At 48.2% G+C, this 22898-nt stretch overlaps 1 protein-coding gene across 3 annotated transcripts; it reads left to right on the top strand.

Annotated features, from left to right (window-relative positions):
* The first annotated feature begins 14 nt into the window (after positions 1-14).
* Positions 15-21780, top strand: LOC142042076 (C-type lectin domain family 4 member E-like). 3 transcript variants are annotated; one of them, XM_075051578.1, is made up of 7 exons: positions 15-239; positions 12614-12747; positions 16293-16409; positions 19201-19293; positions 19911-20062; positions 20291-20412; positions 21146-21780. In XM_075051578.1, the coding sequence occupies exons 2-7, from the start codon at positions 12681-12683 to the stop codon at positions 21288-21290; spliced, it is 696 nt and encodes a 231-aa protein (XP_074907679.1). In that variant the 5' UTR covers positions 15-239; positions 12614-12680; the 3' UTR covers positions 21291-21780. The 3 variants fall into 3 exon arrangements, with proteins under 3 accessions (XP_074907679.1, XP_074907677.1, XP_074907678.1); XM_075051576.1 differs by lacking the exon at positions 15-239 and adding an exon at positions 8375-8450; XM_075051577.1 differs by lacking the exon at positions 15-239 and adding an exon at positions 8459-9991.
* The last annotated feature ends 1118 nt before the right edge of the window (positions 21781-22898 follow it).

Raw genomic sequence — 22898 nt, 5'->3', positions numbered from 1 at the left:
TCCTTCCCTTTTAAACTGGATCTTCACTTCAGTTAAAATTTACTGGTTTTGGTCCCACAGTGAAACCACTGAACCTAAAGAGAACATACTGACTCCTCACAAGATGGGCAAGGAGGAGAGAGGTAGCCTCATTTCTTCCACCCACTTGGCCGTTACATGGTACATCCTAGCTCTTTTTCCCTCTCTTCCATACAGGTAAAGCAAGAATCCTGAAAAAGGTGGGTACAGGAGGAGGCTGGGTAGGTGCCTCTAGGTTCCTTGTCCTTTAAATTTTCTCTGGTTAGACTGTTGCTTTTTGCAGCTGCTTTCAGTAGTGACTCAAGTCTCTGCAGCTTGGCCTGCAGTGCTGAGGACAGCTGCATTTGGCTGCAGCTTGTAAATGGAAGCTGTAAGGAGATAGGTCTTGTCTCAACACAAAACCCTCTTTTAATTAATTACGTCTGTGGTGGGGAGTGCACCTTCCCATGCACACACTACTCTTCCTCTCTTTGGTGCAATTCTTGATAGTGCTGGATGTTCCTGTGCTCTTGTGGGAGGAGTCATGCATGTCCTTGAGTAGACCTGCTGCCATTGTGCTGTAGCTCCAGGTGGGCACCCCATCTTGAGGCTCCTTGTTTGGCTTGCAGGTTCACTGAAGGAACTTCTCTCATTTTCAGTCTTTTCTCCCTCCTGCCCCATGCCACGGCCTCATTGTCATTAAGCTGTTTTAACTGGAAATGGCTTTAAAAAAAAAAAAGCCTGTTTTTATAATTTGGTAGTTATTTGCACTAGATGACAACCAGGTAATCCCACCATTCAGCATTTCATGTTCCTGCGTCACAATCCTGAGCCTTGTGTTGTGACTTGGCACTGTGTTACAAGTATTGCATATCCATGCCACAGTAAGAACTATGGTGGGACAGTGGATTATTCTCTGCTGAAGGGACAGTTTCTTTCCCCTTTTCAGCTTGCACTTATCATTTGGGCAAGAAATGTATAGTAGGCCAAACCTTGAGAACTGTGGCAGTGAAATTCTCCCACCTGTGTTCCTTGTGGCTTTTCTTCTGAGGCTAACTTTCTAGGGATGTGAGCTGGTTATTGTAACTTGGATTTTTTTTTTTTTTTTTTTTTTTTTAATGTGCCCCAAACCCACTCTATTTCCTGTGTGGTTTAGGGGGTTAGAAAGAGGTAAAAGGCCCTTACTCTCTGCTGTTCTTTTTGGGAGAGTTTCCTAAGGCCCTTTGATCTGGACACTATTCCATCTTCAGCAGCTATAGATGTGATCTGGGTTGTAAGTCTGCTCATTACTCTGGGCAAGGCCTGTGGGCAGGCTGGAAACCTCACAATGCTAGCTGCCCTCTGTGCTAGCTGATAAGCCAAAACATGAGCTGGGACAGTGGTCTCAGTAACTCTTCTACAGCTGTACCCAGTTACTAGAACACTAGGATTTTGGTACTTCACTGGAAGGCTTCTTCCTGTTTTGAACACTCAACCAGCAGCAACACTTTTGTAACTGGGATACGCTCTGCTAGCACACCTGTGCAAGTAAATTTTTTCCTTTGGGCAAAGATTTCCTGGTGAGGCTTTTAAAAGAGAGTAGTTAGCTGTATGCACCTTGTACTTGCAAAGGTCTCTTGTTGTTTTTGTCTTCTTACTACACTGAGGGCATTTTGGAGACAAAGTTTCACTTAGACCATCCCTCTGGGAAACAAAATTCTTGAAAATAGCTCTAAAGCTGCTGCAGTTCCACTTGTGGAAGTGGGGACCAGGCTGCTGTTGGATGTATTTTAAGTAGTCGTTTAATCCTGATCCCCTGGCTCTCTTGGTGTTCCCCCTGCCGCCCCTGCCCCACCTTCATAGTCACTCCTGCAGTCTCATTGTACTTAAACTCCCTGCCTCCTCTGAATTTGTGGGTGGCTATAATCTGCTAGCAAAGTCATGGACTCTGCTGGTTGGCTTTTTGTTTTTCTTTTTCTTTTTTTTTTTTTTCTCAAATCATTGTGCGGTCCTGTCATTTCAACTATGTATCAGTTCCCCAAACCAAGGAAGTTCATGGCACCAATTAACAACTAACTAGGAGCCTCTTCTGTATTGTCTTAGTTAGTATTCTGGAGATAATATATTATGTATTTGAAAAGCTGAAGAAGCAAAAATTAAAGATATATGTATATAAAGCATAAGATGTACTGGTGCAAATGGTAATTAAACAAGTAATATTGGGGAAAAGAATGTCACGAGTCTTCTAAGTTGTCAAACTGTTGTTCCTTTGAAAGCCCTGCAGACTGAAGGTCTTTATGTCTCCAGCAAGATCCTAGTAGCCTACTTACCCTTCTGCAAGTGCATTATGGCCTGTAGACTGGACAAGAGCAACTTTAGGAGTGAACAGGTTCAGGCTCTGTCCGGGTGAAGAAGTAGGAGCATGGAAGAAGGACGCAAAAATGACCTATGGCTGTTACAAATGGGGTAAAGAAACCCCCCAAGCCCCCAGCAACATGGAACAGGGAAACGGGCCTGACTGTAGGGGGGTGTGTGATGCTTGATAAGAATGTAGATAAAAATAGCAAGTGAGAAAACTTAGTTACCCTGCCATTTAGCATTTCAGACATTAGAGGCTTCTACACCCTACAGATGTTTTCAGAGTTGATTCTTGCCATGCTTGTTAATGGGAAGCAGTCTCTGCTGACTGCAGAGATGTGCGAGGTGAGCTGAGTGGGCCCTTTGTCAGGGAGCAGCAAGGGCAGGCTGCTCTCAAAGGGAGAGCAAGCTGGAAGCTGAGTCACAGCAAGGCAGGCGGGGCAGTGGCCTCGCCGACAAAGGAACGGTCCCACAATACCTTAGCAAGATGATCAGAGCAGGTCAGGCTGAGGTTTTAGGTCAGCACGGTACATGGCCAGGCATGGGCATGGCTGCACTAGCTCAGGGTGAGAACCTTTAGCTGAGATAAGCTTGCAGGCAAACTTGTCTGGCTTTGAGAAATCTCAGCAGCCTGTATTATTTAAGCTGGACCTAAGTCCAGGCAGCCAATCCCCCAGAAGATGGAGAATATGCTCAGGGCCCTGATGTTCTCCTATCAAGCCTGCTCACAGCCATTTTTTCTTGTACAGCCATGCTTGCTTGGTGTTCCTCTGCCAGACAGCAAAGCTCTACATATGGTTAAGTACAACAGAAGTCTTGTGGCTTGGGTAGAGATGAGAAGTCTTAACCTTTTAAGTCAGCTGTTTGAATGACACCAGTAAGCGCTGGTGTCATTGTCAAATATCCTACCATCTGTGGTGGCCAAAAAAAATAAATCTCTAGATTTCTTCAGATCTAGGAGCAAAGCTGTTACCCTGTTTTGGTGAATAGGGTGGATATATTGCATAGGTCCTGGCCAGGCAGAAGGTGAAGGGTCATGTCCATCAGCCATGGTGAAGCTTCTCTGACTTTCCAGTACATACTTGCAGTAAAAGCAGTTGAATAGCCAAAGAGGGTTGTTTCTCCAGAGTAGGAGGATTTTCAGGTGAGGTGTACTGAAGGGTGGTGCTGGGATATACTCCTGTGTGTGCACAGAGGACTAGGAAAAAGCTAATGAGGGAGAGCTTAGTCCTCTCTGGAGATCTTCCTGGTCCCCGTGTCTTTCCTCACGGTGGGGCCTGCTAGAACGCAACAGCTTGTGTCTTGTGTAAATCCTCCCCCCCTTCTCCTTGATGACCATCAGGAACAATCTTTCCATCCTCAGTGGGAGAAGTTGACTGTGATGGTAAGTTACTGGTGAAACAACTTGGTCTGTGACTGGACTGGCTGAATCCTCCCACCTCTTCCTGCATTTTCTGCTGCCAGTGGTTTCTTCCAATGTAGCAGAAGCCAGTATGCAGGCTGCTTGAGACCTACAGTCTCTGATGCTGCAGATAATAGTGTTCTCTAGGTAAAGGATTAAGGCCAGGCCTTTAATGTGGATCAATACATCAAACTGAGCAATATCTCCTGAACATTTATTGCATTCCACATAATAGATCAACTGGTTTCCTTAGGCAGCTGGGAAGAGCTGCCCTCAGTTTGAGAGGGACAATGGTCAAAGGGGGAGAAGAGTTCATGCCAAATGGGAGATAGGCTGTGGCACGTAGAGTCACGAAACAAGTGTCAATGGGAAGATCCCAGTTTTGTCTGGTTATTGGTTGTAACTTTTTTTGCAAGAGCTGTAGTTGAGGTGGGATGTGAGCATTTCCCCCCACTTCCCCAATTAATTCTGTTCTATGTTCTGTGACTTAAAACTCCTGTCTTGCAGCCGTGCAGTAACTATTCTTACTGCAGCCACACAATATGGATTACAGGCACAAACTTGCTAGCTTTAACAAAGCCTTGGTGCTGTGTGTGGACTCCTGAAGAAATGGAGAGGAAGAGATGTTCATTGGAGGAAATCAAACAAAAACCAAGCAAGAAACCAAAAACCGCAAACTGTTCCTGGACTTTGGTGATGAGAGAACAGGATCTGAACCTGAACTCATCCTGTTAAATCAGCATAAACCTACAAAGCTCTAGGAGGGAGCACAACTGGGCTCTTAATGCATATAAAACATAGGCCCCAGTGCTCTGTAGTTAATGCATGTTGTAATGCCTCAAGGTCTAGGCAATCCATTGAGTGCTCATTACATTATGTGAACAATAGATTCTCAGTCTAGAGACCGTTTTAGGTCTCTTTTCCAAGTTAATAGCTTTGTCCATGCTAATAGTCAGGAAAAGCACATTGCAGGATGTAGTGCCCTTCTAGTTTGATAGCTTAATTTTGCCAGCTGCCATTAGCTATAGCTGTGCGTCCTCATCCAGAGTTGGGGCTCTTACAGACATTCCTTGAAGCTGCCTCTGAGCATGGGAAGATCAGTCAGCATCAGCTGGTGCGTGTAGTGGCTCCTGACCCGAGCCCTGTTTTGCCAGTTGTCGCTGCTGGGAGCCTGTGGTGAATTTCTTGCATTGCTTGTGTTTGGGGCAGGCCAGCCAGGTAACTTGCAATGGCCTGCTTTCCCTTTTCTTTCCCAGGCATTGTAGGATGGCAACTCCTGCATGTTGGGGCAGAGGCTGCTGGCTTGCTTAGGAGACCAGCTTATTAATCCTTGAAGCAGTCTGAAGAGACATTCCCTGAAGGAGGGAGCTGCCTGTAACTTGCAGCCTTTGTGTTGAGTCTTGTGTTTTAGGGATGTAAAGAGGTGCGGCGCTCCCCTGCCTTCCTAGCCTGGTCTGCAAGCCTGGCTGGGTTGGTGACACCTCCAACCAGGGCTTGCAAGTTCCATCTCACCCATGACCATGTGCTGTCATCTGCTGCTGAATCCCCTTGTTGCAGGGCTTCTGGCAATCCCTGGGCTCAGCCACCATCTCCAGGGACTGGCTGGGCCCCCAGTATTTGGGAGGGAAGGATGCAGGCAAACATCACCTGGGACCTGGCTAGCAGTGGTGAAGTGCTCCCCGAAAAGAAATCGCAGCTGGCATCTGTCAGCAAGAGCGTGCTGACTGCTGGGTTGGCTACCTGCAGTGACCTCCGCTGGTCAGGGGAGAGCTGGGCCTGGGTGGGATGTGGGCAAGGGCTGGATCTGGGTATGGAACAAGCCACAAAGCAGAACTGCAGCATCTGGAGGTGTCCCTGGGAGCATCTGAGACAGAGGGGAAAGGAAAGGGTGTCTTGACTTTAGCACACAGGAGGCACAAAGGAGAAGGAGGTAGGCAACCGTAAGATGCCAGAACAAGAACTTTGGTGGGTCTGGTTTAAAACAGACTAGAACAGCTTTGGGTGACAGCAGAGTTTGTATTGGCTTTTACTGAATGCTTCCCTCAGTCCAATAGCAGCTTTGCCTTTATGTCCACCAGTATTGTAACTTGTCACTCAAAAGCTTTCCCAAATGACTTAAAACTGACCCCTGGTCAAGTTTACAGAAGAACCATTTAAAGACTTCTATTTTCTTTTCTTCATCTCTCTTGACAGTTTGGCAGCAAAGGAACTGGTGCTTCCAAATGTAGCCATGTTCTGCTATCCTAATGCCCTCTGTGCTTCAGTGTCCCCCTGCGTGGACAGCATAGTTTAGGGCTTGGAATCGAGTTGTCCCAGGGCAGGCACATATCTCTTCTTGCAGTCTGCCCGTGTGCATATACGTGTGTACACCTGTTGTCTTTAAAGTTTGCCCATAGGAACTGAACTCCTCCAAGACTTTTCTGAAGTGAAGTCTAAGCACTCGTCCATAAGCACGGATTATGGCGTTAAGCAAACCGTTCAAAGATGTGTGGCAATGCTACGTTAGTAGTGCTATGCAAACCATTGCTTTGGTTAGCTGGCAGGGACAAAGAACTGGATTCCGGTGAGCAGCAGTGCCAAGAGGAGAGGGGTAAGAGAGCATTTTCTTTGGAGAATATGTGCTCAGGGGCTATAGATACGGCAGCATAGGCTGCATGTTTGGCCCAGAGTTAGGGGCTGCTGTTGCCAATACCTAAAGCTGAAGTCACTACCATGGGTATGTGTAGAAGCATGCTTGGAAATGACCACTGCATACTTTTGGGGTAGAAGAACAGGAAAAGTCCTTAAGCAACGTATTCCAGACAGAAATAGGGTTACTGTAAGCAGACAACCTGCCCTGGGTAGCCTGGTCTAGCTTCAGAAGTAGCCCCGCTTTGAGCAAGGCTTGAATGAGATACCGCCAGCCTGAACTGTTTCCTAGCACAACTTTTGTGCTAGGCTGTGGTGAGACGGGTGCCACTGTGGGCCAGCAGCAGCGTCGGGTGAGACGTCTGACATGGCGGGTTGGTAGGTGGTGGGGAACGCTGAGGTCTGACGGTGATCCTTCAGCTCAGGAAGGGCAGAGGCTGTGCAAGGACCAGCGTGGCGTGCTGTGCTCTGCCCAGTCTTAAAATGCTAAATACGCAAATAACTGCGAACTGGAGGCAGAGTCTAAAAGATGCGGCTGCGGTGCTGAGGCCGGCGTGAGTCACCAAGGAGCACTTTGCCCTCTGCGTCAGCCCCAGCCGCGGGGGCCCTTTGCCCTCGGAGTCAGCGCCGGCTCCGCGCTGGAGGCTGCACCCGGGAGTGCCGCTTGCCGCCCTTCGCTTTACTGTGCTGACGCTGACTTCGGTGTCCTGGCGCGTAGGTTAAAGTGGGTGACGCGGGCACCTGGAGACTGTGCCCTTCAAAAACAAAAAGTGCCCTCCCCCATCGGACCGCGTCGACATCCGTGTGGTGAGAAGGCTCCTGCCTGCAGTTGAGCCCCAAAGCTAGAGCCTTCGCTGCCCGGCATTAAAACTTCCCCAGCGTATTTCGGTGACGAGGTGCCAGGGAGCGTCCGGCGGAGCTGACTCTACTCCCTGGGTTTACCTCAGCTTTCCGCGGTCGTTTCCAGCTGGCTTTCGCCTCGTCCCATCCTGACAGGACGCGGAGCACAGCCGTGCTGCTCTGGAGGCAGGTGCCGTCCCTCGCCCCGCTGCTGGCGAGCGATGGGCGCCGAGGCTCCAAATGGCGCTCGGGGCCTTCTTGGCAGGGTGAGGGCCAGGGCGGGCCGTTAGCAATCTTCCGATAAACCTGCCCTCGAGGAGGGGAGCGGCGTGAGGGAGCCGCGCCGTGCCCGCGCTGAGGCGAGCTCTGGAGGGCCTGGGCGGCTTGTGCTGGGACAGCCCAACCCGTGCGGCCCTCCCCAAAACCGCCCTGCTGCATTCCCCTCGTGTGCATCCCCGTGGAGGGGACGTGGGGATGCGGAGGGAAACGGGTTGAGATCAGACAGGAGCGGCCCTGGGGTTACAGCACGGGTCTGGGTGACCTTACCTGATAGCCCCCCATGCCTGCTCGGTGACCGTGGCGGTTGTCCATTTTTGTGCTTTTCTTTCCATTCCCCCTTCAAAAGAGGGAGATGAGGTGCGTTCACCTCACTGGGCAGAGATGCAGCCAAAACGAATTCAAGGCCGATGAGATCTGTGCCATCCTTGGACAGAACTGACAATGAAGCGTGAAGGATTGCTTCTGTGGGGAGGCGTTACGTGGCCGCAGCTTGTTCGTGCAAATCCCCTGTGCCCGCTCTAAGAAGCTAAACTTCGCAGCCCTGCCTCTGAAACAGGCCGCTGGGTCTGACCTGGATCTGGCCCAGGTTTGGAGTCAGATGTGCAGCTCTGACAAGCAACCGCAGCATCCGGATCTGATCTCCAACAATTTCTGGCCTTGAGACTTGCGGCTCAGATCCAAAAGAGGAAGGGAGTGAGGGTGCAATGTTCCCAGCAATGGCATAAAACAAAGCTGTGAGATAATGCATCTGAATGTGTCCTCTGTTGGCTTTGGTTGGATAATTTGTTAATTAGGGGAAATAAATGAAACTTATCTTTTCTCTTCTGAAGAAACAATCCTGGGTTAATGGTATATGTAAAGAGGCGGGTTGGGGCTTCTTGTCTGTCCGAAGGTTCCCTGGATGCCATTTTTCCTTCTCTTATTCCTTGCCTTGTACCTGAGGGATGTTGGGAGCCTATCATCACAGGTGAGCACGCAGCTTTCCCTTTCCAAAGCTGAGTTTGAGCTCCCACAGCTCCGCTTTTGGACATGGTTTGTTCTGCTTGAAACCGTCAGCTCTTGCTAAAACTTGGCAGAGATGTGGGCAGAGGAGGAATGTACAAACCCTTTTGGGGAGGAACTTTTCTCCCTCATCTCTCCTACTTTTCTTTCCTTCCACCACATTCTGCCTGGTACTGTAACCACAGCGTTTTGGGGAGCTGCTGGTCTCTGTCAAAGTGCTAGAGTGTCACTCCAGGTGGTTTTACTCAGGACACAAAGTGTTGCTGCTGACTCAGGCCTGCCTGTAGTGCAGTGCTGCTACCTGACAAATTAGTGTGGCTTTGCAGTGCTACCTTCTGTTTTATCCATCCCACTCTCTGCTCTTGCCTCCCTTTCTCACTCTTGGTTCAGTCCTTCCCTGGATGCTCTAATGTCCTTTTCTCTGAGCTTTCACAACTCCATATAACACATTTCTTCCTAGGTCTCCTAGTGTATCTGCATGGCACCCTGGTTCACTTACTGTCATCAGCCTCCCAGAAGAGCTCCCATCTCCCTGCAGCTCTGGCCAGTGTGGTCAGCCATGCAGAAGGGCGCAGGGTGCCTTTCTCTCAGGTCCCAGCAGGCTGCAGTGCTCCCACACTGTCCACTGGAGCTGGGGGAGCTCAGCTCCTGCAGTGAGAACTGCAGCATCCTGTCCCTCCCTGCCCTAACCAGTTCCTTGCAAGCAGGGTACACAGTGGGATTACTTATTGCTAGATCCCCTCTAACCAGCCAAATCCCTCAGGAGCTCTCTAGGAGCTCTCACTGCCTGAATCCCTTTGATTAGGTATCTGCTATCCCTTATGAACTGCTCAATGTTGGGCGTTGGGCCTCATTCTCTGTGCTTCAGTGCCTTTTTATGCTCTTCCCTTGGATGCAAGGGCTCTGCTCTCCCTTTATTACCTCCATGGCCTTAATCCCTAGGGGAGGAGCAAGATGGTGTGAAGAGGGAAGACCGAGAGGGTGGCATGCATTCACTTCTGATGCTCTTCTCACCCAGGTGCAGGGACAAAAAGCCAGGATTGGGTTTAGGCTGTCTTTATTTGAGTGACCTGGAGGACTGTGCTTCTTAGAAGTGCCATAAGAGCAGGTGATGGCAGGACTGTGCTATCAGCGGGCAGCTAGGGTCCTGATAAGATCAGAGCAAAGAGTTTTATGAAAGGACTGGGTGTGGGCTGTGCTTGAATAAGATCTTGTGCTATCAGTGCTCCATTCAAGAAACTGAACAAAACCACATGAATGACAGTCAATGGAGAGAATACAATTTGGCTAGAGAAATCCCCCCTCTCCCCCATTTCTGTCTTTCTGCCTTTCTTGCTCTCTGCTTTGCTTTCCAGAATGCAGCAAACTGCCTTCCCTCTGCCTGTGCCCACACAGCTTGCCGAGCAACCACCTAAAGGCAGCAGCTAGAGCATGAGTAAGGAGGGAGAGCAAGACTGTTGTGCTGAGCAAACACATGAGTCCTAGAAAGGAGCTGGGGCTTGCAAGGTACGTGGGGGTTAGGAGCATGGGAGGTGCCTGGCAGTGCTGAGTGGGGCTGAGATGAAAGATGTCTGTGGGGAAACACAGGTATTGTGGGACGATGAGGGTGTCCTGCATCGGGTGGGCAGCACACAGGTTGAGGGGGAAGGGAGGAACTGAAAAACAGCAGTGGGAATGCAAGGAAACATAGTGCAAGTTTGGGGTTTTTTTAAAGCAAGGTCATCTTTTTTTTTCTATTTTCAGCCCCACAACTAACTGCTGGGTTCAGTTCTCCCCATCTCCCACCCATTTACATGCTGTCAGTGCATATGAAATTCAAAGCACAAATTTTACCCTCAGGAATATCACCTCACAGTTGTTGCACAAAAGCCCAGCATTGTATCCTATGGAAGTATGATTCAGGGTTGAATTTTGACAGCAAGCAACAACTCTGATGGCTGAGAAGGAAGAATTGAGCTGTCTTCTGATGTTTGAGCGCAGAAGGAAGAATTGAGCTGTCTTCTGATGTTTGAGCGCAATCTAGTGTATTCTAATAAAATCAGCAGCTAGATCATGAATTTGTATTTGAAATGCCTCAGCTGTGTTTGGAGAGGTGTTTCAGTGGCAAAAAGCTCATGAAGCTACACTGTGACTTCCTTCTCTGTCTGCCGATTGTATTTCCCATTTCTTCACAGTGGAAAGTTTGAAACCCTGCCAGGAAGTAAGCCTTTTCCCCATGAGACCATGAGTATGTTCTGGCTTGGTTGGCCAAGGACAGGGGGGAAGCACACAGAGGATTACTCTGACTGAAATCTCAGCATGAAATTTGAGGGCATAACTAGGTTTCAGCAAACACTTAGGGAGGCTTAATTCTACTGAGAGGGCCAAGCCTGAAGACAAAGGAAAGTGCTGGAAGGGTGTTGGAAAGAAAAGCAGGCAGCATGCATCTTCTCAAGGGTCCAGGCTTCTGTCCTGCAGCCACTCTTCTTCTTGTATAAAAGTCACCCTTTTTGCACACAATACAAAAAGGAGAAGTGAAGCCAGCTCAGTGCACATGAGACGTGAGGAGGGTCCTTGGTAAAGAAATCCAGCTACATATGCCCCACTGTGTTTAGGGGTAGTTCTCCATAATCTGTGTTCAGATGTCCACTACATCCCTCACTTGCCCTTTACCTTCTGCCACATTTTTCTACTCTGTTGTCTGACATGTTCTTCCTTGCACTGTCCTATCTGCCCTGTGTACCCTCCGTACCAGCTCCCTGGATGTCCCGCGAGTGTCACATTCTGATCTGCCTTGAGGAAATTCCAGCTAGCCAAACTAACCAAGCGAAGCTTCTCTTTCTTTCTTCTGGTTGTTTTGGAGACTTTATTGTGGCTTTTCAATGCTTAGAGGGGGCTTATAAGAAAGATGGAGAGAGATGTTTTACCAGCACCTGTAGTGACAGGACAAGGGGCACAGGTTTTTAACTGAAAGATGTTAGATCTAGATTAGATATAAGGAAGAAATTCTTTATGATGAGGGTGGTGAGACACTGGAATAGGTTGCCCAGAGAAGTTGTGGATGCACCCTTTTTCTCCAGGGTACCCTGACTCATTGGCATTTCTTCTCAGAAGTCTGTCTGATCCAGCAGGTATCGCAGCAGCCATTTCCCTTAACTGTCTCCTTTCAACATCTGCCCCAGCTTGAAATCAGACTAAAGAGTAGTCTGACATTTTCCACAAGGTAATATCAGAGGCCCTTACCAGAAAGCAGAAAAGGGAGATAAATGACAGTGTTGGAGCAAAAAATATAAACCAGCCCTTTTCAGCCTCACTCCCTGGAAGCAAGCACTCCTCTGAATTTCCACAGGCTGTAAATCAGATTGTGATAGAAAGGTCTCTGTATGTGCTCTTCTCAATAACCTCTCAAACCATCAACACATTTGTTTTTTTATTCCACTTTGCTTGTTCTCTTCCCTGACTCTGGCCTCATCCTTCTCTGTTTTTCCTTGGATATATCAAAATTCTGGTTATTTCTATTCCTTTGCCTAAGGCTGCAACTCCCCAGTCTAACTTCTACAGGAACAGTTCCTCATTTGAGAGTTGTTCTAGTGCTAGCTGCCATCTGGGGCTGACTTCCCAGGATGAGACATAGCATGCAATATTTGATGTAGCACATGCAGATTAACCACAAGAGACAAATGAGGGCAGAATGCATTTTGTATTGGGCTGTGCTGCAGGTTAAACTGGGATAAACCCCAGGATAGCTGCAAACCTAGGAGCAATGGTAGAATTACTAACAGACAAAGAAAGGCATGAAGATAAGGGAAGAAGAGCGAGTTAAAAATAAAGTGTAAAAAAACCCCCAGCAAACAAGAGATCTTACAAAGGAAACATATCAGCTGAGAGTCTGATATGGGGAAGGAGGAGTGAACTTCCTTTCCAGTTGTTAGGTTCTCATTTTTCTTTTCTCAGAAGTTTCCATAGTGCTGGGGCTGATTTCCCGGGCTAAGAACTTGCAGATCTGTTCAGAGCATTTCTGAGCTCCCAGGAACCCTCAGTTTATCACCAGTGTTTCCAGTGTTCAGCACAGCCTTCTGTGACAGACAGAGGGTGAAAGAGCAGATGGGAAAGGCTCGGTAACTTATTGTTGTCTCTCTCTGGAACCAGGGACCTCAAAGCCCCACCTTTTACGTGGCAAAACTAAGGACAAGGGCCAGTGATCACCCTATGATAAATGGCATCAGAAATCACCTATGCTGAGGTGAAGTTCAAGAATGCATCACCAGCTGCAGTGGTCAAAGGTAAGGAATGGATGGGTTATTCAGGGGAAGGGGACCTGGAGGGAGAGGGGCTGAAGAACAGGGAAGAGAGACTTTTCCTTCTGTGACTCTGGTTCCTACCCGGTCTTGACAAATTGGTGAGAAAAAGGAGTTGTCTACCACTACATGAGCAGGAGACTGGAAGAGTTTTGAAGTAAGAGGGTCAAGGAACATCAACAAGAGGATAGATGGGAATCTTTAGGTGGTTGGAGTTTCAACATGAACAAGGATGACTACTGGGAGCACAAACTGTAGGTTTCAAGTGAGCATTCAGTGAGGAACGTATTTGAGATCCCTTAGTCCTTTGGTTGCAACACCATCAGTGGCGAATGGTAGAGGGTCCAGGACGGGTGCTGTACAGTAATAGTGCTTAGCCCTGGTACAATGCAGGTAGTAGCTGCCTCCTTACATGTTATGTAGTCTTGGATGAGAGAGTCATTTTTGGACAGATACAGAATAACAACAATAGACACTATGGTTTATTACAAACAATCTGATCTCTCACAAAGGTGGAGGGGCTCCCAGGGCAGCAAATGGCAGCAAAAAAGCCCAAGCCCTGGCTGCTACTGGTCTTGCCTCTGAGAGAGTGAGGCTACAGATACCTGCTTATGGAGAGAGCAAGAGTAGAGAACCAACATTCCTCCTTACAGCAGAGCAGTCAGGTGCCCTCTGCAGCTTTGTGAGAGGTGGCACCAGCTGCAGAAACGTACAGCCCCTTTGTCTTTGGTTGATTGAGAAATGGTCCTTGGAGAAGAGAGATCCAAAAGTTAAAAGGAAGAATGGGCTTGAACAAAACACCCTAAAACACACAGAGGAAGAATTATCTAAGATCTGGAGGAAGATCCAATTCTGTGATTGATGTCTACCACTGCTGAAAAATAATTCACACACCAAACAAATTTTTATTGGTATTAAAAATCACAGTTGTAAAATGGTGCCTTTACTAGGCTTTGTGCAAATTTAAGGCGTGTTCTGATCAGTAGGTATTCTGTAGTCATTATGCCACAAGTAGGAACACATAGAGACGTTCCGTGTATGGCTCATTGCTTCCACCCTTAGATACAGGACCCCACACAACAGCAGGTTCCAGAGGCGTGAAAGTATGTGTGCGTAAATGAATGAATGAATAAATAAATGAATTATTATTGCTGCTAAGGATATTAACTTGCCTATTTACAGCTTTACCTCAGTTTTACAATCCAAAATAGAGCAGGCATCAGCTCCAGGTTATTCCTTGCTTGCTCTGAGGCATGAGCCATGGAAATAAAGAATGTACGTACTCCTGACTGACTTGAAAGCTCACTGGTTTTGATGCACCAAGATTAGCTGGTTCTGGTTACAGTTAGCATTTCCATCATGGTGAGGTGGGGGCGGTGGAAGTTCCCCATTGTGTTCCCAATGACCTATTCCAAAGACACCTGATCCAGCCACATTTGCTTGAGCTGCTGATGCCAGGCTCATGCTATAGGTTTGGGTGTGTGCTCAGGGTCTGCCTTTGGGTGCGCCTGTCCAAGTGATCACACACTGGTTGTAGCTTAGACTTTGAATTCAGAGAATTGTTCAGTAGAACCATTGCACACAGTGCTAATGTCTCTCACAGCCTCATGGTATGCTCATAGGATGAGAGTTATGACTGAACATTATTGAAAGGTTGAGGGAATCTTGCTTCTCTGTTGTCCTTCTGAGTGGTTACTCTGGCCATGCAGACTCCATGTTGGTAGTGGCCAAGCACACCTGGGTTTTCCCATTTCGTAGCCTCTTCCAGTTGGGTTCTAGAGATACGAAAGTTGGCAGTCATTGGAAGATAGAAAGGACAAGACAGCAGCTAATCAAACAACATATAACCTGTGGCAGGAGATGGCAGAGACTACTGCAGTGGGTTTCACACCACAATGCAGTTAGGTTCCTGCATTTCCAGCCAGGATTTCCCAGGTGGAAATGTAGGCATCTGTGCTGCACCACACTTGTTGCATGTGCCTAGGAGATGTTGGATTTACATGCTGAATAACCAGCATATGCTTATCAAGTCAGTTTTGTTGTGATCATGCTGGACACGTTGCAAGCATGCAGACTAACTGTAGGAAGCATTTTGCAGGGAGATTAACCCACTGAATATGCACAAGATCTACTGCACTTTAGTTGTTTTGGTGAGGTGCATGCATACTGGTAGTCCTCTCTCTGCCACATGGGTGTGAGTGTGGGATGCACAGGTCTGATTGGGCAAAGGTTGAACAGTCAATCTGTGGACATGCAGCACATCAAAAAATCATCTGGACTGGTCAGATCTGTTGTCTGAAGTAGGTGGCTGGACTCCAGTTCATGATCTGGGTCCTTGTTTTCACTACAAACAAAAAGATCTGGCTAGAAAAACACGATTTGGCCAGGAAAATCTGGGTCTTGTCTGTCTATGAATGTTGTCTTTTCTGATAATGAAAGATGACGCTTTTTGCCCTGCTGTAACAGCCTCACCCAAGCCTTTGGGAAGTAGTCAGAGGGCTTCCCCAGACAGCAGTTTTCTGGAAATCTTGCTTACTAGGCAGGGCTGGCAGGCACACGTGGCTGCTGGCAGACTTGGGAGGTTCATGCTGAACCATGAATGGGGTCTCTCTAAAGCTTATCATTAATATCAGTCTCTTCTGAAACTTCTTTACTCCTGTCCTGCAGTGAGTGGTGCTGTCTCTTTACCCTCCTGTTTGCCCTGGCTTGTGTACCTGCTACAACCTAGAACAGTCTCCTAACAAGTGTTTGCTTCTCCTTCCCTGTGACCCATTCTCCTTCCTGCTCCCAAACCTCCTCAGTACTGGCAGTATCCCCCTAGACAAAAGTCAGTCCCCGACAAGTCTGAAGCTGAGTAGAATGCTTTACTCAGGCTGCTGGACACAACCCTCTGTTCTCCCCAGGCATCCAGCCTAGCACAACCTAGTTTTACTACAGCAAATCTCTAAACCTTGGCTTGGAAAGCAGAGATGGAAGGGATTTTATTTTTTTTTAAATCTTCCGATGATTCTGTGCCATCATAGCTTTGCATGTTTTTTTGTCTCCTATCCTCATTCAGCTTACACCAACCTTCTCCCAGAAAGTCCAAAAAGCTAAGAAGGAACTGAAGCAGGCATAAAAAGTTTTCTGGGGAGAAGTTAACATGAAATCTTCATAAGAATGTCTCAAGTATCACGGGCAGAGCAACGTTGCGTTTGGCAGCTTTGGGCTCAGTCTGGAAAGACATGGTTTCACCGCAGATTTTGAGGCCATGTGAAGGCCTCACCCCCAAATGCCAGCAATTAGCATTGCTGGCTCACCAGCTGGGCTGGGGCTGTGAACCCTGTGGCTGAATCTGATCTTCTCCAGAAACCACAGAGGTCCCCTGCTCTGTTCCAATCTGCCCCTCTCCCGAACTGCGGAATTGCCACATCAGAGCTGAAATTGCATTTTTTTGGAGCAGCTCTCCCTTGAGTTCTACATCCTTGATATGTGGACTAACTGAAGCATAGTTGACTGCTGTTATGTTTGGTGTGTTTCTTCACTTTTAGTACCTCCTGAGAAGAAGACGCGTGAGCACCATTCCCAGAAATACCCTCTATGGCTCCCGTGGCTGATCTCACTGCTGCTCCTCTTGGTGTGCATTGCCCTTGTTACTGCTCTCCTTGGTGAGTATGTGCAGCCTGGTTACAGGAGAGAGGTCTGGGGGAAGCACTCGGAGAAAAGCAGAGAAATCAGAGTGCAGAGGGCAATATCTTGCAACCAGGAGGGAGCTTTTACTCAGGAACAGTTTTGTTATGGGAAAGGATGCTAGGACCAACATTTGGGCTCAGAAAACCCAAATGTTGAATATTTGAAAGGTATGTTTAGGAGCAAAATTTTTCCTGATCACTTAAACACTGGGGATTTAAGGGTACTGTTGTGGCATGACACAAACTTCACTCTTGCAGGCCAGCCAGACCAGATGTTTTGGCCAACTGGTATGTGGGACCTAGGACTACCACAGCATTATGCCAGGTGGTTCTGTTATACCCATCCTCTTTCTTAGAATGATGGAAAGAGTCAGGTAGGAAGGGGCTTCAGGATGTCTCTAGTCTGATGCCCTACTTGAAGCATGGCTATCTTCAGAATTTCAGGGTTGTTTAGGCTTTCTGTAAGGTCTCGGGCTTTTCTGCCCTGACTTTGTATATGTCTGCATACATCCCACAAATCTTCCACTGTTTACCCTGAGGCCTTTTCCGTGTTCCCAGATTGCACATCCCCATCTTGCACAGCCTCTTCAGAACTGTGGAACAATTTTCTACCTTCATACCACACTAAAAGAACTTAATTACATTCAGCAGAGGGGGAAAAAACCTGGAGATGGGAGCACAAGTGTCTATACAGACAGCTAGATCTGGACTTGAGCTCTCTGTTGCTTGGACACACTCAGTGTCCTAATGGAAAAAGTGACTTTTCACAGTTCTGGCATCTCCAGGATTAACTGGTGCAAGCTTTCACACCCTTTTAGTGTTAACTGCAGTATACTAGAATAATTCATAAAAAGTTATTCTTGCACACACAGTTTGTGGAGATTGCAATCACTGTTTCATCCTCATTCTCTGCTAAAGATAATTCATGGCATGTTTGCACAAATTGTCAATAAAGATGATGGATTCTGGAAGAGGCATGTTGTCAGGATAAATTGCTGCCCTTCCTTTTGCTGTCATTAGTTCCTGAGTCCCAGAAGTTTGTATTGCTTTGTTCCCAAATGTGTAACTTTTCACAGTACTCTGTTAAATGGCTGGGGAGGTTTAGGGTGGGCTGTTAGAGTCTGATATTGTCTGGTCGGTATTTTTAGATATTCCACGCTTGCAAGGTTTAATCTTTAATGGCAAATTTATTTATCCAAGTTAATTGATATTATATAGGATTTTGATTTAGCAGAGTGATACAGTAATGTATTTAAATGAAAACATAAGTACAAACTGCACTTAGCAGAGGTAGCAATTGCAATGCATAGTTGAGTCACAATACAAATGTGATTCTCATTACCAGTCTCTGCAATATGCTCAACATCAAGACACTGGGTGTCACCTGTAACCAAGAAGGAATATGGAGGTTAAAACCAGCTCAGGCCCATTGCTTTCTTCAGAAATGTTTTTGTTAGTCATTCAGTTTTTTACACTATTTTGTGCTAAGCCACTTACGTACTCATCCCATGCTGATCTGGCTAACTGAGGAAGACATTGCCCTCTTTTTGACCTTTAGAGGGATGAACACAGCTGGTCAATTCACTCAGCTGATACAACTGGTTGCTTTACTCAGCTGAACTAGAACAAAGTCCATCATCTGGTCCCATTTGTGTTGAGATAAGGTCACCTTTCTTTGCAACAGCTGTGGTCAGTCACGCATTGCCCTTGCCCATCTCCTCTGAGCCTTCTTCCATTATAGGAATTCAATAATCAGGCATAGAGGCCACTATGATTACTCTGCCCTCCTCACTGGTAACAATATTTCTAAATGAAGCGGTTGATAAAATTAGAAATCTGTATTACTTAGCACACCCTGATCGGCTTCCAATCAATATCCCTGAGTGTTTGAGCTCGTGATGAGTCCTTTGGGTTGTAGATGTAGCCTGCTGTCACTAACACTGTATTATTCCCCATAAACTGGCTAGTAAGTCCTAGGAGTTTACCTCCCACCCTGGTCTCAGCAGCTCTAGCTGTATGTGATTACCTTCACTTGGACTGTCTTTGTTGCTGATGAAATAGGCCCATCTGATGTGTTACTCATCCAAACTACTGTTGATTTGTAGCTTAGGAAGAGCCAAACTGCCATTGATTGTAAAGAGATTTAGACAGGCAGCTTGGCTGTAGGTATCCACATGGTAAATGCCTGTGGTTGGGTGGAATCAACCCCATCCTGTCTGGTGTGTCCTCAGTGTGATGTCCTTCCAATGGTCCTTCTGCTCTCTGACATGGAAGATTGTCTCCTTCTGGCTGGAAAGGCAACCATACCACTTGTTTGGGCCAGTTTTCTCAGAGCCGTGGACCAGGGATCCACTAACCCCCCCCCCCCTTCAACTTCACAGCACCCGAAGGGGTCTGGTGTCAACTGCTTGGTCCGGGGACAGACTCTGTTGACAAACCTCAGGCTGGCTATGGCCACCAGACACTGCCCAGGTGGGACACAGGTTTCTCTAGCACTGTTGGCCAGGTCATCCTGGCTAGATCTTGTCAGTCGGTGGGTGGGGGAATCCTTGGGGGCAGCTGTGGGATGCTGGGAGCAGAAATGCCTGTTGCCTTCACTGAGAGGATGGCAGTTACCACTTGTGAAATGGAAAGAGGCAGCCCGAGGAGAGGTGATGCTGGGACAGTGCTTGGTGGGGAACTGGGGAAACAGGAGTGAAGCCCAGAGATGGTGTGTGAGAAGCCAGGAGGAAGGGGTAATCCTGCTGCTTTTCCTCTCCCTTTCCAGTGGCTCCCTTCTCCCATAGCGGTGGCCAGCCCACAGCCCTGCAGCAGAATTTCATGGAGTGGCGGTGCATCTCGGCGTTGCCTCAAGGCAAAGGTCAGTGGTGCTGGCAGGGGTGCGGGAAGTCTTTGGGTTGGGGACAATGAATGCTGAGGTCTGCTTTGTCAACAAGTGGCAGAGGGAGCAGACTCCGGAGAGGCAGGCTCCGGAGAGGAGAGAGGTGGGAAGAAGGATTTCCTGCTAACAGTTTATGGGGAGGAGAGGGCTATGTTAATGATGTCCTGGAGGGCAGGGTGGCTGCGAACGCTGACAAAACAGAAGGGACAGCATACAGCAGCACAGGGAAGGTTAACAATGGAGCAATAATAAAAGTACAGCTCTAGTCAGGCAAAGAAGTGATATCCCCTGTTCCCTAGAGCTAAAGGCCTAAAGGAGACTGTACAAGGAGAAGTCAAACCAGATCACCAAAATAACTTTGTCAAGACCTGAGATAATGTTACATGGATTACCATGGATTTGTGTACACAAAGCTTACTGGTCATACCCCAAAGCAATGGGAAGAAATATCTGTACTATCCTTGTTTTTTCAAGCACTTTCTGTCAGGAAATGTGATCTAAGTAGAACATGAGCATTGTCCCTGGAGAGCAGGGATCCTTGCAATCACCATCTTTCTTGTTATTAGCACTCATCTCTGTGGTCTTTCCCTGCACAGAGCAAGGCTGGACATGCTGCCCGAAGGGCTGGAAACGCTTTCAAAAAAGCTGCTATTTTTTCTCAAACGATACAATGCACGGCATTGCGAGTGAGCAGAACTGCACTGGGATGGGCTCCCACCTGGTGGTGATCAACAGTGAAGAAGAGCAGGTATGTGCAGGGCTGAGAGAGGGGCACAGCAGCCAGAGACACGGTGCCAGGCCCTGGCAGGGACTGAGAACCCCTCCGTGTCCTCCAGGGGAGGGGGGATGTCCTTTCTGGGTCCCTTCAGCGCTGGCTCCCCTCTGGCCCCAGCCCCAGCCCCAGCCCATGGGGACTCCTGCCGCCTGCTCTGCTCAGTCTGCACCTCATGGACATTGTGCTCTCCCTGACTTCCAGGCTTTCCTCTCTAAGGAGGTTCAACTACCTTTTAGAGGAGAGAATTACTACATCGGTCTGAGTGCACAGGAGGTGGGCCAGTGGCACTGGGTGGACAATACTCCATTTATTGCGACGGCAGCGTGAGTATCCCCAGAGGGAGAGAGTTTGGCGTGGCTCCTGGTAGTGCATGAAACTAGGGGAGATGTGAGGGTGTCTGTTGGTGCATGAAAGGCAGGTGAGACACAACCCAAGGTGAGAGGTCAATGATGGAGCAGGAGAGGGCTGTGCAGAAGACCATGTTCACATGGCCTTATCCATGCTGGTTATTGGTTATAAATTAACTACCTGTGACATGGCCATCAATGCTGTAGGCACAGAAGAAGCTGCATCTCGCCAGCAGGAAGAACCCTTCAGAAATGACCAGCCTTGCCTGACCTCCTTAGTGCCCCCACCATGCCTATGTGCACATATATGCATGGGCATGGCCAGCGCTGTGATGCTGTGGAAGAGATGGGGCCCAGGGAGAGATCACCAGGGCTGTCCTTGCTGTGTCTTCTTCTGCAGGACAAACTTGCCCTGGAGGCAGACACATGCATCTGCTGGGTGTGAAGTGCATGGGGTGAGCAATGGTGAGCAGGTCCCCCCACCAGGACTGAGCAGGGCCCTGTTGTGTTGGCTGTAGGAAGAAGGCAGGTTTCCACATAAGATTGGTGCCAGTGGGATATCAGAGTGGGAGGAAGGGTACTGCTTCTGTCCATGAATCAGCATCTGGAATTTTTCTCTCTCCCCTCCAAGCCTTGCATCCTGCTGTGGCCTTTTCCAGCAGTGCTCTACAGGGTACACTGGGGAGTAACATGTCTGTCTCTATCTCAGGTTCTGGCGGGCAAATGAACCAAGTAATACGGATGATCAGAAGTGTGTTGTAATCCATAAGAATTCAAAACCACAAAACAACTGGAATGATGTCAAATGCGAGAATCAATATCGAATTTGTGAAGCTGCAGCAGTAACTATGTGATGGAGATACCCTCATCCTGAGTAAAACTGAGAGATGAGCAGTGATCTGGGAACAGTGCAGGGCTGTGCTGGGAGGGGTGGGGGACCCTGGAGCCTGCATCTTCACTGTGCTGGGTGGGATGTTGTCAGTAGAAGTGATAGTACCCCAAGTCCAGCATCCCTAGTCCACATAATGACTCAGGGAACACATGAAGGCTCAGGGTCATCCAAGGAGGTCCTGGGCTCTTGTGTTCTCTTCTCTCTGAGTGGGTCCAGCAGCCGTTGGCTGAAAAGAGGTTGAGTTCTCCAGGAAGAAGACACAAGAATGGAAGACAGATGTTCAGAGCTGCAATCTTCTTTGTCTACTTCAGAGGTGTCTGCTTTTTGTTGAGTCACACAGAGAATGTCCTCTAGTTGCACTGGTTTTGCTGAACAAAAGCTGAATTCTTATACAAGAGAAAATACAATATTAGACCAATGAAGAAGTCTCTGTGCTCTGTGTGTAGCTCTCTCTGTCTTTCCCTCTCTAAGCTGTGTTTTGTAGAATCATAGAATCATAGGATCACAGAATCATAGAATGGTTTGGGTTGGAAGAGATCTTAAGGATCATCTAGACCAACCCCCCCTGCCATAGGCCGGGACACCTTCCACTAGACCAGGTTGCTCAAAGCCCCATCCAACCCGGCCTTGAACACTTCCAGGGATGGGGCATCCACAACTTTTCTGGACAACCTGTTCCAGGGCCTTACCACCCTCACAGTAAAAAATTTCTTCCTAATATCTAACCTAAATCTACCCTCTTTCAGTTTAAAGCCATTACCCCTTGTCCTATCACTACACGCCCTTGTAAAAAGCCCGTCTCCAGCTTTCCTGTAGGCCCCCTTTAGGTACTGGGGGGCTGCTATAAGGTCCGCCTGGAGCCTTCTCTTCTCCAGGCTGAACAGCCCCAACTGTCTCAGCCTGTCTTCATAGGAGAGGTGTTCCAGTCCTCTGATCATCTTCATGGCCCTCCTTTGGACTCGCTCCCATGGGAGGAGGAATCCACATTGCCTTCCCTAGCCACTTCCCTGTATGCACTACAGGGACCTTTATCTCCTCCTGCAGTATGTAGGGGTTTTGTTTAGGCAGGACCAGGATAAAAAGATGTTGCTGTGCCAGGATACAGCCTTATGCAACTACTGCAGTAGAAGTTGCATCTACCCAGTAAGAGTAAATGGCTCAGAGACAACCTGGCTACACAGTTCCATTGCACACAGCCAAAGTTCTGCAGGGGACTGGGCACAGGAAACCAGTTCTTAGGGGTATTATGAGTATTTGTTTCCATGGCTGAAAGTTTTGCCCCAGAGCGTAACAGGAGCTTGTGTGAGGAGTCTGACCAAGGTACGGCCATGCTTGACCAAGTATGAGGAGCTGTCCCCAGTGGCAAAATGACTGGGTCCTTCAGTGTCACCTCGAGGCAGAAGTCCTCTTCCCAACTCAGAGCTGATCCTAGACTCACCTGATGCAGCAGCCTTCCCGGGGGGCCAACACCTCAGTGGTCCCTGTAAGGCCATACCTGCCCAGGCCAGACAAGAGGCAGGAAGGGGCAGGGCTGCTGCTGCACATGAGGTCCCTTCCAGAAGTGCATTCC

Source organism: Buteo buteo, chromosome 19 (genome assembly GCF_964188355.1).
Source record: "Buteo buteo chromosome 19, bButBut1.hap1.1, whole genome shotgun sequence".
Taxonomy (NCBI): domain Eukaryota; kingdom Metazoa; phylum Chordata; class Aves; order Accipitriformes; family Accipitridae; genus Buteo; species Buteo buteo.
The sequence above is the reverse complement of the archived record's forward strand: the minus strand, read 5'-3'. Positions and strand labels throughout refer to the sequence as shown.

Bases quoted from the DNA above. Each gene is read 5' to 3' on its own strand.
- LOC142042076 (XM_075051578.1), top strand. From the start codon at position 12,681: ATGGCATCAGAAATCACCTATGCTGAGGTGAAGTTCAAGAATGCATCA. The intron at 16,410-19,200 runs GTGAGTATGTGC...CTCCCTTTCCAG, and splicing joins CCTTGTTACTGCTCTCCTTG to TGGCTCCCTTCTCCCATAGC. The intron at 20,063-20,290 runs GTATGTGCAGGG...CCTGACTTCCAG, and splicing joins TCAACAGTGAAGAAGAGCAG to GCTTTCCTCTCTAAGGAGGT.